Here is a 14,987-nt window from a genome sequence, read left to right as displayed (position 1 = left end):
ATAATTTCAGAGAGATCCATACACTTTAACACACGTTATTGTCTGCAAACTAGAAAAATGCCTATTCGGGCCTCTTTTTGGCCAATAGTTCCTAAACTGTTAGGACCATAACCCCTAAAATCAATCCAAATCTTTCTTTAGTGGTTACAAACCTTGCGTTAAAACTTATTGGTTTCTATTGCCTTATACTAAAGTTATTATCCGGAAACCATCTGTCTTCGGACGACGCTGACGCCGACGACGACGACTACGTGATACTAATATACGACCATTTTTTTTTAAATTTTTGCGGTCGTATACAAATTGCTGAATTTTTCGTTTTCGTTCTCTAACTTAAGTTAGCCTCAACCAAATGTTATGAAATTTGTACAAAATGCTTATTACCACAAAACACGGATCAATTTCGATGGTGTTGTTACGATAACTCTTCTAGAGTTATGCTCCTTTACAAATGAAAAAAATGCTGAGTTTTTCGTTTCAATTCTCTAACTTAAGTAAGCCTCAACCAAATGTTATTAAACTTATACATAATGCTTATTTCCACAACATACAGATCAAGTTTGAATTTTGTTGGCGTCACTTTTACTGTTTTAGAGTTATGCCCCTTTACACATGGACAAATTGCTGAATTTTTCGTTTCCGTTCTTTAACTTAAGTTTGCCTTAACCAAATGTTATGAAACTTATACACATACAAAACTATGATGCAGTACATATTTGAGCTGCATCACTTTAACCGTTCTTCAGTAAGTTCTTTTATAACTTTAAATGATATGCAAGCGGGGCATCATCTGTGTCTCATGAACACATTCCCGTTTATTGTCTTTTTATTCCCCAACTGGCTTTTCTAAAGGGGTTTATATGTTTGCGCTCCCTACAGCTTATAATTTGTTCCGGCAATCACCGTTTCTTCAATCTATCAAAGTTTTCAATTGCTTAGACTAAGTAGTCATTTCATATTTAGTCTTTTTAACTTTTGTTTATTGTAGCATCACTGATGAAACTTTTGTAAATTAAACGCGCATCAGGTGAACATAATTGATATAGGTACCCCGAAGCGGTGGCGAACAAAAAATGTGGAGTCCGGTAAGGACAATATTTTCTTATTCTACGTTTTGCTGACCAGTGAAGTTTTGTGATACTGATTCTTAATAAAGTAGCTACTATATACATGTATATGGCTGATTATGATCTTTACTTGGCTTTCTCTCTCTCTTCACATTGTCAGAATCTGACCAGATGGTACCTGTTTAAAGAAGTATGTGTCGGGTTCAAACTTTGTTGTTAAAACAAAGAGATCGATATTTTAATAAGATTGTAACATCAACTGATAGAAAAAAAGGATATGTGGTATCTATCCATGACACATCATCAGTAGAGAAGCAAAACAAAAAATCCACACACACACACACAAACACACTCAAACCAAAGGAACAGCCATTCTATTGCTGTTCTTCATCTCAAAGTCGAAGTTGGGGTTTTAACACGGAGACATGTCTTATATAATTATATATTTTACTAGATATCATCTCCCATTTAGAAATAAAAACACGTGAAAAATGAACCTATTATGTGTTGCTCTCCTAGCTACAAAATGTATTCAAAACCAAAGATGTAAAACATATTATATCATCATCATTTGGTAACTAATGTAATTACTGTCTCCTACATGCCCGTCTATAACATATATATTTTTTTTATAAATAACACTTCTAATGCTGAGATTGGTTGTCATCGTGCAACACAGTTAATAACACCATATAGGAAAAACATAGAACTCCTTTTGTCATAAGACAGTGTCCGAAATATATACTATCCACACTCATCTGTGTCCACACTTGTATATTTTACAAAATATAAAGAAACGGGATTCATCATCCAGAACTTTTAACTTTTTCTTGTTGTCTCATAGTGTTTGATGAGTGGAGTCTATTTGAAGCTATCGGTTTCATTAGGCCTCGGTCACACCTTACCGGATAGCTCGAACGGACGCCTAACGGATAAAAAAAAAGTTATTCGTTGACAAATTTTTCATCCGTTGGGAGTCCGTTGGTGTACTAACGGACATGTAACGAATGCCTAACGGACACACAACGGACATTGAACGTACGTGACCCGGATACGTACCGGAAAGAAAGACTTCGAACGTACATCCAACGGACGAGTACCGGATAAAACGGACACCTAACGGAAGCAAAACGGATAAAACGGATGAACAAAATATTCTGAAAATTAAAGGCAATAAACCATGAGAAATTTCAATTGGCATTTGTCCGTTTTACATCCGGTAGGCATCCGTTTTATCCGTTATCCTTCCGTTAATGTTCGTTTCACATCCGTTTTATCCGTTAGGAGTCCGGTAGACGTCCGTTGGTGAATTGGTCTACCGGATCTCCAACGGATGCATAACGGACACGTAACGGATATAAAACGGACGAGTACCGTACAAAACGGACGCCTAACGGGCGTTCAACGGACATTTTATCCGTTGGACGTCCGTTCTTATCCGTTAGGCGTCCGTCCATATCCGTTAGGCGTCCGTTAAGCGTCCGTTTTATCCGTTGACATCCGTTCTATCCGGTGAACATGCTCAAAATTTTCCATCGGACAAAACGGATGTCAACGGATAAAACGGTCGCTTAACGGACGCTTAACGGATATGGACGTACGCCTAACGGATAAGCACGGACGTCTAACGGACATGAACGGATTGATAAAAAGTTATCCGTTAGGCGTCCGTTCGAGCTATCCGATAAGGTGTGACAGAGGCTTTAGCGAGAGGATGATCACTTATTAGTCAACATTGTAAATGACTGGTTAAATGATTTAGGTGTTAGCCATCTTATATTTGACGTCTGGTCATTAATTTAAAATATTATATAAATACTATCCTAAAAAGAATCTTTGACCAGGAACTGTCCTATCCATAAATATGTAAAACGAAATTTCTTGTGTAAGACTAAAATAATTGGAAAAGGCCCCTATATTGATATATGTAAAAATAAAACTGACAGATCAGTTCTCAGTTAGTTTAAACCTAATGCCCATTCCCTTGCAATTCAGAAAGGGGGAACTATGTACCAACATTGAAAGAAATCAAGAGTGCTTATTCTGTAACAGACAAGAAATTGAGGATGAATACCATTTCTTCCCAGTCTGTTCATGCTATTTAACATTGGGGGATACCTATTAACAAAATATTAATATTTATCTTAATTTCAATTCTATTATATTGCATTAAGATATATATAACACAGAGGCATATAACCACACTTCTGAATAGTAGTTTTTTATTAAGAAATCTGTATAATTTATATTTTTTTAATATGTATACTATTTTTTTGTTTATCATTTTGTTCATGAACATTGATAGTCTTTTTTTCGTGTGACTACCACTGCATGCATGTCACTCTCATTTAACAGTAAATTTAATAATTGTCAGTTTATTATCTCAATGGTGTATGCGTGTATGCCATAACCATGTATTGTTAATGTGTTTGTACAATTGTCTATATGTTTTTTTTAATATTCCTATAGCTTCAGATATAATGCTTACGGGGATATAATTCAGACTATAATAATAATCAAAGATGTGATCTATTTATTTGGAATAAAAACACGGTATCCAATTTTTAATTTATATAAAAGGTGTGAAAAAAAAGTTAAAGGGAAATGCAAGAATGAAACAATATGAGTAATACAATTTCATGTTAATTAATGATGTGATTTTCAATTATGACTACGGGTTATACATGTGTTTTAGTTAGAGTATTGCTAAAAATTTGTCATGCTATTGAGTTTTGTTAGTTTTCAACATACAGTATAAATAAAGCTATGGATGTTAGTAAAAAACACATACAACAAACACATAGATACAGTTTGCAGGTAGGAGTCATAATTGTAAATTTAACACGAATATTCCTCCAACGAAGGAGTACCTCATAATGTATTATTCTTTGCCAGCTTGGAATGGCTATCATATTAATAAAATGACATACAGACACATGGCAGGAGTCATCATTTTAATTGTAATTAAAACGAATATTCCTCCGATTGAAGGAGAAACTCATAATGCATAATTATTCTTTGTCTGCTTGGAATTAAATGATAAAACGTAAGTGTGTTGAATCTTCGTTTAAAGCAACAACCTGTTCCTGTCTTTGGTGTCTTTAAGACTTAAATAGTTTTTTTATGATTTTAAAAATAAAACTTTAAGGACTCAATCAAGCACCAACAGCCTTCTTTGTTGCACATGACAAATATCATTCTTTATATTCAGTTCTTTTGGTTTTATTTTAGGACTTTTCTGTTTTGATGATGAAATGATATTTTGTTGTCATGTACCTCTTCATATCTTTGCGCAAGTTCATTTCTATAACATTTTTGACGACAAAGTTACAACTCAATTTTTCATTCTAAGTCCATATTTACAACACTTTTTTTGATTTTCCAGGTGGACTCTTATTTATCTATGAGTTTATTTACAAAATAATAACATCTACCGAAAGAACAAACATTTGCCTCATTGTTCGTGAGTTCAAAAAATGTAGCTTTTATAAAACCATCTCTACACAGTCGTTTTTTTCAAGCGGTAGCCATTTTGTCCAAGCTATTAATGCGGGTTTGTAACCTGACATTTCAATAAGTAATTTATAATTTACCAAAACAATTTCAAAGTTAGATACACGAAACGAACATAAAGTCTAGATTCTTTTTTTATTAACTGCATGTTTGGGTCTTACAGGAACAAAATGCTACGAAACATTAGATAACAACTCAGCCGCATTATAGTTTAATTTGTACACATATAGTCGGTTAATAAAGAGCTCACCAGAGCTCACGTTTTCTCTGTTATCATGTATAAAAAAGGAATATATATGCCGACTCTAAATAAAATTTACTTACTTACTTACTTACATTCATACAGCGTCTAGAACCTGAAGATCTCTTTATTTTTGCACCTAAACAATGTCTACAAAACATATATTTAAGTCTTCATTTTTTCCTTACAGAGACATACACGAACAAACACATATGCTGGAGGTAAACCTTATTAATAGGATGTACGAGGTAGAAGATTTAGTCACAATTAATGGCACTCAACAGGGACAAATAAGAACAGAGGGTTTAGTCACAATAAATGGTACTCAACAGGGACAAATAAGAACAGAGGATTTAGTCACAATTAATGGTACTCAACAGGGACAAATAAGAACAGAGGATTTAGTCACAATTAATGGTACTCAACAGGGACAAATAAGAACAGAAGATTTAGTCACAATTAATGGTACTCAACAGGGACAAATACGAACAGAGGATTTAGTCACAATTAATGATACTCAGCAGGGACAAATAGGAACAGAGGATTTAGTCACAATTATTGATACTCAACAGGGACAAATAAGAACAGAGGATTTAGTCACAATTAATGGAACTCAACAGGGACAAATAAGAACACAAGATTTAGTCACAATTTATGGTACTCAACAGGGACAAATAAGAACAGAGGATTTAGTCACAATTAATTGTACTCAACAGGGACAAATAAGAACAGAGGATTTAGTCACAATTAATGGTACTCAACAGGAACAAATAAGAACACAGGATAGTAATAAACTACATAAATGTGATGTTTGTGCTAGAGAATTTAGTCACAGTAGTTCCTTAAAGAGACACACGAAAACACATACTGGTGAAAAACCTCGCAAATGGGATTTTTGTCCTAGAGAATTTTCTGGAGGTAATCACCTAAAAATAAACGAGAGAACACATACTAGAGATAAACCTCATGATTGTGATGTGTGTGGTAGAGGTTTCAGTCTGCTTAGTCATTTACGTAGACACATGAGAATACATACAGGCGAAAAACCTCATGACTGTGATGTATGTGGTAAAGGGTTTAGTCATCATGGTAGTTTAAAGAGACACATGAGAACACATACAGGTGATAAACCTTATGACTGCGATGTATGTGGTAAACAGTTTAGTCAGCTTTGTACTTTAAAGAGACATATGAGAACACATACAGGTGACAAACCTTATGACTGCGATGTGTGTGGTAAAGGATTTAGTGATCAAGGTTATTTTAAGAAACACATGAGAATACATAATGGTGATATACACGAGAGAACACATACTAAAGATAAACCTCATGATTGTGATGTATGTGGTAAAGGGTTTAGCCGACTCAGTCATTTACGTAGACACATGAGAACACATACAGGCGACAAACCTCATGACTGTGATGTATGTGGTAAAGGATTTATTGAGCAAGGTAATTTAAAGACTCACATGAGAACACATAAGGGGGATAAACTCTATAAACCTCATGATTGTGATGTATGTGGTAAAAGGATTAATCATGGTAGTAACGTAAAGAGACACATGGTAACACACACTGGCGAAAAACGCCATAAATGTGATGTATGTGAGAAAGGGTTTAATACGTCTTCTAATTTACAGCGACACATGAGAACACATACAGGTGACAAACATACAGGTGACAAACCTTATGGATGTGATGTATGTGGTAAAGAATTTAGTTCGCAAGTTAATTTTAAGACTCACATGAGAATACATAAAGGTGATAAACCTTATGACTGTGATGTATGTGGTAAAAGATTTAGTGCGGCTGGTGACGTAAAGAGACACATGATAACACACACTGGCGAAAAACGTCATAAATGTGATGTATGTGGTAAAGGGTTTGGTCAACATTATACTTTACTGATACACGCCAGAACCCATACTGGTGCTTCTCCTCATTATTGTGATATATGTGGTAAAGGATTGAGTAGTCATTCTCATTTACAAAGACACATGATAATACATACAGGCGACAAACCTCATGAATGTGATGTATGTGGTAAAGGATTTAGTCATCATGGTAGTTTAAAGAGACACATGAGAACACATACAGGTGATAATCCTTATGACTGTGATGTATGTGGTAAAGTTTTTAGTCATCATGGTAGTTTAAAGAGACACATGAGAACACATACAGGTGATAAACCTTATGACTGCGATGTATGTGGTAAACAGTTTAGTCAGCTTTGTACTTTAAAGAGACATATGAGAACACATACAGGTGACAAACCTTATGACTGCGATGTGTGTGGTAAAGGATTTAGTGATCAAGGTTATTTTAAGAAACACATGAGAATACATAATGGTGATATACACGAGAGAACACATACTAAAGATAAACCTCATGATTGTGATGTATGTGGTAAAGGGTTTAGCCGACTCAGTCATTTACGTAGACACATGAGAACACATACAGGCGACAAACCTCATGACTGTGATGTATGTGGTAAAGGATTTATTGAGCAAGGTAATTTAAAGACTCACATGAGAACACATAAGGGGGATAAACTCTATAAACCTCATGATTGTGATGTATGTGGTAAAAGGATTAATCATGGTAGTAACGTAAAGAGACACATGGTAACACACACTGGCGAAAAACGCCATAAATGTGATGTATGTGAGAAAGGGTTTAATACGTCTTCTAATTTACAGCGACACATGAGAACACATACAGGTGACAAACATACAGGTGACAAACCTTATGGATGTGATGTATGTGGTAAAGAATTTAGTTCGCAAGTTAATTTTAAGACTCACATGAGAATACATAAAGGTGATAAACCTTATGACTGTGATGTATGTGGTAAAAGATTTAGTGCGGCTGGTGACGTAAAGAGACACATGATAACACACACTGGCGAAAAACGTCATAAATGTGATGTATGTGGTAAAGGGTTTGGTCAACATTATACTTTACTGATACACGCCAGAACCCATACTGGTGCTTCTCCTCATTATTGTGATATATGTGGTAAAGGATTGAGTAGTCATTCTCATTTACAAAGACACATGATAATACATACAGGCGACAAACCTCATGAATGTGATGTATGTGGTAAAGGGTTTAGTCATCATGGTAGTTTAAAGAGACACATGAGAACACATACAGGTGATAATCCTTATGACTGTGATGTATGTGGTAAAGTTTTTAGTCGGCCTGATATTTTACAAGTTCACCTGAGAACACATACTGACAGTTGATGATAATACTGATAAACCACGTGACTGGTATATATAAGGTTAACTCTTCGTTATTTACAGGTTCACCTGAGAACACATACATAGCTAAGTTGTTTAAACGAGATAGCTAAGTTGTAAAATATACTTAGAAAAAGGTAGCATTGAAAACTGTAAATTTGTACATAATATATTTTGTCACTATTTGTGAAGGAATGCAAAATGATGTCTTAAATATAATGCTAGAATTATGCATGTAGAATTAGAAATAAATTTATCATATACTTGGACTAAATAACATATGATTTTTACTGTATGATAAATAGAGATTAATACATGGCCTTTTCCATATCAGCCTGGGTATCATCCCGAGACCCCCATATCAGCCCGAGACGGAGTCGAGGCGCTGATATGGGTCGAGGGATGATACCCAGGCTGATATGGAAAAGGCCATGTATTAATCGCTTTATCATATACTTCCGACAATAGTTTTATGTAAGGCAAAAAAAAAATGCAACAACTAAAACAGTCAAAAACTTTATAAAGAAGTTAAGTTATAAATCCAATATACTATAATTGTCAACCAACAGCATCACTACCTCCATATATATGTACATTGTATGGTAACATTTCCTATAGAGGCATTTTGAAACATTGAATATTTGGAAGAGTTTCATGATCATTATTACTCCATGTTTGTTGTACTATAAAATGATTCATAATTGCCAATGTCATTTGTTAGCTAGTACTTTAAAACTATCCCCACAAAAGTTCCCGTAAATTTTGACGTCGTCATCAATATCTGACGTCACAATGGAAAAATAAACAACCGATACCGGTAACACCGGAAGTAACTTGCACGAGAAGCACTGTTATGGGTTTTTGCACGAGACGCCACTGATATGGGTTATCAGACCGGGCTGATATGGGTTATCAGCCTGGGTGGGAAATTATGGTTTGTGTACTTCCGTTCGTTACACATATGCAAAAGCTATCATATTAATGCTAAGTATATGATAATAGCATTTAATTAACGTAAATTCCATATTTTTTGAATTGGTGCTTAGCGGGCTGATATGACAAGTTTAGCACATGCTTCAAGTGTTATCACATGCCATTTCGTAACGTTATCGCATGGCATTCCGGTGAAACTCGGCAAATTCCGGAAAATACACCTCAATGCTACGTTTTCACTGAAAAACATTACAAAGAATTATTTGGATACTGGAAAGTAAATTTTGTAAAATAATTAAAAAAACAAAAGCAAAAAAAAAAAAATGCATTTTTTAAAAGTTTCAAACATAATTTAGAAAGTTACTTTCCAAAAAGTTGACTTTTTCAAACAATGTCCATTATGTTTATTTTTGAATATTTTTTTTTGTCGTTTCGTCAAAATTAAAATGTTTTTTTTTCTCTGTTGAGGCATACATGTATGATAGAAAGATTTCATATCGAATGGACAAAATTTGGGGTCTGACGTCCGAGAACTTTTCTCTTTTTGAACATCTATTTGGGAACCACGTAAAAGAATCAATATATGAATCTGTGATTTTTCTCCATAGTTGAAGCATACGATAAAAAGATCATAACATGTCATTTTTCATATCGCATGTATTATCAGCCCTCGGTCAGTATCAGCCCTCGAGCCATGCGACTCTTGGGCTGATATTGAACCTACGACTGATAATACATGCGATATGAAAAATGACATGTAATAATCTGATAATATATATATTTTGTTGTTGTTCACGGTCAATCTATATATCTGTAATCTCAAACCAATCTAAAGTTCAAATATATGCAAATTTCAAATTTAGTCTCAAACGACTAGGGGTGCGTCATGTTGTGGGTTTGGCCATTATGGTCAGGTAAAACCAAATACTTTAAAATCAAATTGGGGCTTTTCCGTTTATCGCGCATTTAGGAATAAGAAGCAAGAATGTGGTTGGCACTAGAGTCCAAATAATGTGCCCTGATAGGATTAAAAGTAGGGTACGAAGTTGATGAGCATTGATTACCCAAATTGAATACAATTGAGACTGAAAATGGGGAATATATCAAAGAGAAAACAACCATACCAAAAACCTTTTACTGTTTTTGTAAACGGGGGGGGGGGGGGGGGGGTACCCAACCCAGGACAAAAAAGAGGGGGGTTTCAACTTTATGTCCGCATTCAAATGCATTGATCGTAAAAAAAAAAGGTTTCACTCCCGGAACCCTCCCTGGTAAAAGGGCTTGAGTTTACTTGTACCCTGCCAACTAGCGCGTCTTAAGGTGGTAGACCTTGGTTCAGGGAGATAACTCCTTAAATCAGTAATGCGTTTGTAAAGGTAAATTTTTACCAAAGTATTTTAAGCATTTACCCGAAACAGATTGGAAATAACCTATGTAACCTAGAAGCTTAGAATATATCTAGGAAAATGGTTGAGACAAACGAACTGAAGAGTTATTTCCCTTACCCTAGGTCTACCGTCTTAAATTACGAATCATCATGTCGGTCTTGTAGCATTGATTGATTGATTTTGGTGAGTTACGTCCAGTCAGTTGCAATAAGCAGAGTCATTTTAATTTATTTGTTTAAATTGCTTTGCTGAGTACGCCTCTTATCGAGGGGTAATTAGAAGGCATGTTCTGTTAGCCGCATTGAAGAAACATTGAAGGACCATCTTAATTGGTATGCACTGCCACTTTTGTAAATTCCATGACATTCCTATAAATGTCCAACACGTTACATGATCGAAGTTGTTCCACCTTCAACACACATTTTCTTAAAACACTGTTTGTATTTGTCTTTGATTTGTATCAATTTTGTTATGTAGAAGACATCTTCGCTGGTCAAGGGTTTAACCCTTGGCTAGCGAAGATGTGTAGAAGAAGACAATGCTGGTTTATAATGTCCCTGTGCATCTTTACTATTTTTGGATATCGCTCTAAATTTAGCAAATCCGAAAAAAACAACTTGGAAGAGCTCTTTTTAAGAAAGAAATTCCTTATTCAAACACAGGTGGCATATGTCCCGTCAATTCGTCAGATAAAGGTATTCGGATGACAAATGAAACTGATTGCAAACTATCATGGTCAGCATGAGGAAGATTGATAGTGATGATGATTCAAGGTCACTTCGTTTGAGGGTTAAGGTCACATTTACTTAAAATAGAAATAAGTGTAAAACGCAGGAGATTACAGATTATATATCTAGAACTTGTTAAAAAAAACTCAATATATATCCAGGATTAAAATTTTGTATTTCTAAGGGATTGGAACCAATTTCTTTAACAAACAGAAGTTTCATTTTCATTTCGCGTCCAAGGTCAAGGTTATAGTTGCTAAAACAGGTCTCAGACCAAATTTAGTTGAGGGAGCTACCATTTGATATTTATGGGGGGAGGGGGGCTAGGATGAAATTTGAAAAAAAATAGGCAGAACAGGAGTTTTGAGTAAAAAAAAGTCAAGATGACAATTTATGTAAAAAAAGTCAGGATACTACTAAAAGAAAAAAGCAGGACCGGATAGAGTGAAAAATAAAAAGGCAGGACAGAGATTACAACTAAAAAAAAAATGCAGGACAAAATTTGTCATCCTAGCCCCCCCCCCCCCCCCCCCCCCCCCCCCCCATAAAAATCAAATGGTAGCTCCCTAACCGAGAGAATTGGTTTCTTAATACCAACCTGATATATGCATGAGATTTTAAAAAAGCCTTCATAAAGGTCTGTACCAAACTAAGCATTATAGGTCACGTGTGAAGGTAAATCACTTAATTTAAGGTCAATATGTCAAGAACATAATTAAAAAAGGTGTTTTCCAGGTAATAATTAAAACTTTACATATAGGAATGTCAACATTACTTGCAGTTATAAGTATAGAATAAGAATAAGAATATTTATTATTCCAATCAAGGGCCCTTGATGGGCAGCATAACATGTACACATAAAATAATACATAATGATTTGTAACAGAAAAACATTTTTATATAATAACATATAACATTAAAAAAAGTTCAGACAGATGTTATTATCTTCATTCTATAAAAATCATATACATTTTATTCCAGGCAGGATCAGAACCATAAAATCATTACAGTTATCATTGTTATTACATACATTAAGGTTTATGTACCCTTCTGAAGCCATTTTTGTACGAATTTTTCAAACATCAACTGTATCAAAACTACAGATATAATGAATAATAGAGACACGTCATTTTGAACATATATTAGTGGGAAACTTGATGCAAAGCATTATTATTTACTGTTGCATTGCATTTAGTTAAAAAGAGTACTTTGTGGCAAATAAACTAAGATTTTTATAGAAAATCCACAGCCTTTAATACAGAGCTTTTTGTTATAAGATTTGAAACATAGATTACTCACTTGCTTTTCTATGATGTGCTAGTGTTTATTTTTTACAAAAAGTTCTAACCAACCTGTAAATTTCAAAATACTTCGTGCAGAGTAGCTAAAGTCGAGCGCACCCTGAAAGGTGTACTTGATTTGGTCCATATTTTTATTTGTTCTAACCAATAACAACATTCATAAACTTGTTTTAAGGAAATCAATGCTAGCACTGCATGCAATAATCCTATATCTTTCGGTCATCAAATTGCCAAATATGATAAAACAAGGATAAAGGCTGTGGATTTTCTATAAAATTTCCATATGTTTAGCATTGAAGCAACACAAGGGTACATAATCCTTAATTAACATTTCGTCTAACGTCTAGACATGTAATAATATGATAGGAAATTCCTTGTTGGTTTTCCAAAGTCGAGGAATTGTAGTTGTTAGAAAAAGCACTCACTGAGTGCAGAAAAGAGGCTCAAATACATTATCCAAATGCAGCTCCATGGATTGGACTGAACCCAAGTTCAAGCATATTCGTACACATATGAAGGACGGTTCTGAAGTCAAAACCAGTATGTCAGTTTTTGAAAATAGACCAAAATATAATTTCCCAAAAGGGGTTAAGTTTTGGTTATTGGGATTTATACTCGGGTTGCACTCCCATAGGTTACATTGTACAGCTATAGGTTAAGAGACAATTACTCCATATTTCCTTTTTTCATTTCAATACATTAAAAACCCAAATGCAGAATCGTTCATGAAATTTGACACAAAAAAGCATAGGCAGTCGGATACATAGTCGGAGAGCCATATTGATTCTGATGTCAACATGTCGAAGTTAGCGAAACAAAAACTAAATATTGAAAAAAGTTCAAAAGAAGGGTTACTCATTAATAACTACCGATATATGATAACGAAAAGGAAACCATAGGAACTTGTATTTCCATACGATCATGATCACATTTATTCGAATCCGCCATTGTGGTTATGTAGAAGTCTTTTGTGCTGAGAAACACACGGAATTAAAGACTAAGAAATACAATACAATATTTTTATTTCCAAATTGAAGGGCCCATCAAGAGCATAACATTAATTACAACATGACATAAACATAATAATAATTCAAATGCATGAGGAAAGAATCAGTGGTCAAGGGGAGATAATTTTGATATCTTTTAGAGTATTTAAGTTAACTAATTTTCTGATTTTCTAAGTTGCAGGCCTTTTTCGAGATATATGCACATAAAATTGATAAAAATCGGCTATCTTCATAAATCATGATCCATGAAAAAAGATCTTTTCTGTTTGAATTATCTAAACTGGGGTCTTTTTTACCTCCTGATATCCCATAACCCTTAAGCGTGTCGTTTACCTCATTTTAGTAGATTATAATTCCTTGGTACATTGTGATCTATCTACCATGTCTACACTCCACTTCAATCTTCAAAACCGTTGAATAAATTATGGCCCCTCCCATTTTTTCGTTTTGTGGGAGAGTGTTCTACCTCGGTTTATTCGAACTAGTAGTTGTCTGCAAAAATGTCAGTGTTTCCCTCTTTTTAGTCCCCTATCGGTTTCGATAAAGAGCCGGGCTTGATGTGTTTGGGTTTATAAATGAATGATACGGAAATTGTATTTCCTCGGGCATTGAAACTTTGCTTAAAAATGTATTTTTCCGGGCTTTTTTCTGCAAGGCTTGAATCGATCGATACATTATATAGGCTGTATCACAAGGTATTACAAAAACGAAGTGGAGGTTCTTTTAGTTCCATTTGAGCAACATGCGTTTCTCTATTATGTCCATATCTCTCATGTACATTTTTGACTTCTTGCAATGTGTATAGTATATCTTCTGTCTTTTGATTCTACATATCATAAAGAAATGAAAAAGAAGAGACTTTGCGTCCGTCGTCCGTTATTTCGTCCTAATGGCTTATGCAATTCAAATTGTCATTACCCGATCACTGCAACTGAGGTCTATATTAGAACCAAACTTCACATGAATACTGTATGTTTTATTTAAAAATAAGGAGATATTGTAAAATTGCCAATGACTGAACACCTATCAGCCAAACTTTACTGATGATAGCAATTGTATAGTAAGTAATCGTACGGCCTTCAACAATGGGGACACCCATAATGTATAGTTGTCAATAAAAGGCCCCGACATGACAAATTCAATTGAAAAAAAAGTTCCTTTCAAATTACTACTCATTAACTGGGAAGTGTTTTTTCTAAGACAAACATCCTTCTGTGGTGGAGCTAAACAAGATAATACTAATATCTTAAACTGGTACCATAGGTGGGCATAGGCAGATCCAGGGAAGGGGGCTAGGGTACCGCCCCCTTCACGGTTAAAAAAATGTTTGATTATATAGGGAATCACTGAAGCATGAAAGGAGACCCCCCTTTTTTTTTAGGTCAGTCAACGGCTCGGTTCCCCTAATGAAAAGTTCTGGATCGGCCACTGGTAGAGCAGGTTCTGCTTACCAGTCCAAAGCATCTTAGATCATGCGCCCAAAGTTTGTTTTTTTTGGGGGGGGGTCATGTTACGCTGTCTTTATTTCTCCATGTCGACCGACTCGTATTAATGTACTATTGTT

At 34.8% G+C, this 14,987-nt stretch overlaps 1 protein-coding gene across 1 annotated transcript; it reads left to right on the top strand.

Moving 5' to 3' along the window:
* The first annotated feature begins 5,014 nt into the window (after positions 1–5,014).
* Positions 5,015–8,257, top strand: LOC134700861 (zinc finger protein 791-like). Its single transcript, XM_063562019.1, has one exon. The coding sequence runs from the start codon at positions 5,061–5,063 to the stop codon at positions 8,067–8,069; it is 3,009 nt and encodes a 1,002-aa protein (XP_063418089.1). The 5' UTR covers positions 5,015–5,060; the 3' UTR covers positions 8,070–8,257.
* Positions 8,258–14,987: the final 6,730 nt, after the last annotated feature.

This window comes from Mytilus trossulus, unplaced genomic scaffold (genome assembly GCF_036588685.1).
Source record: "Mytilus trossulus isolate FHL-02 unplaced genomic scaffold, PNRI_Mtr1.1.1.hap1 h1tg000187l__unscaffolded, whole genome shotgun sequence".
Classification (NCBI taxonomy): Eukaryota; Metazoa; Mollusca; class Bivalvia; order Mytilida; family Mytilidae; genus Mytilus; species Mytilus trossulus.
This window is presented reverse-complemented; position numbering and strand designations above follow the sequence as displayed.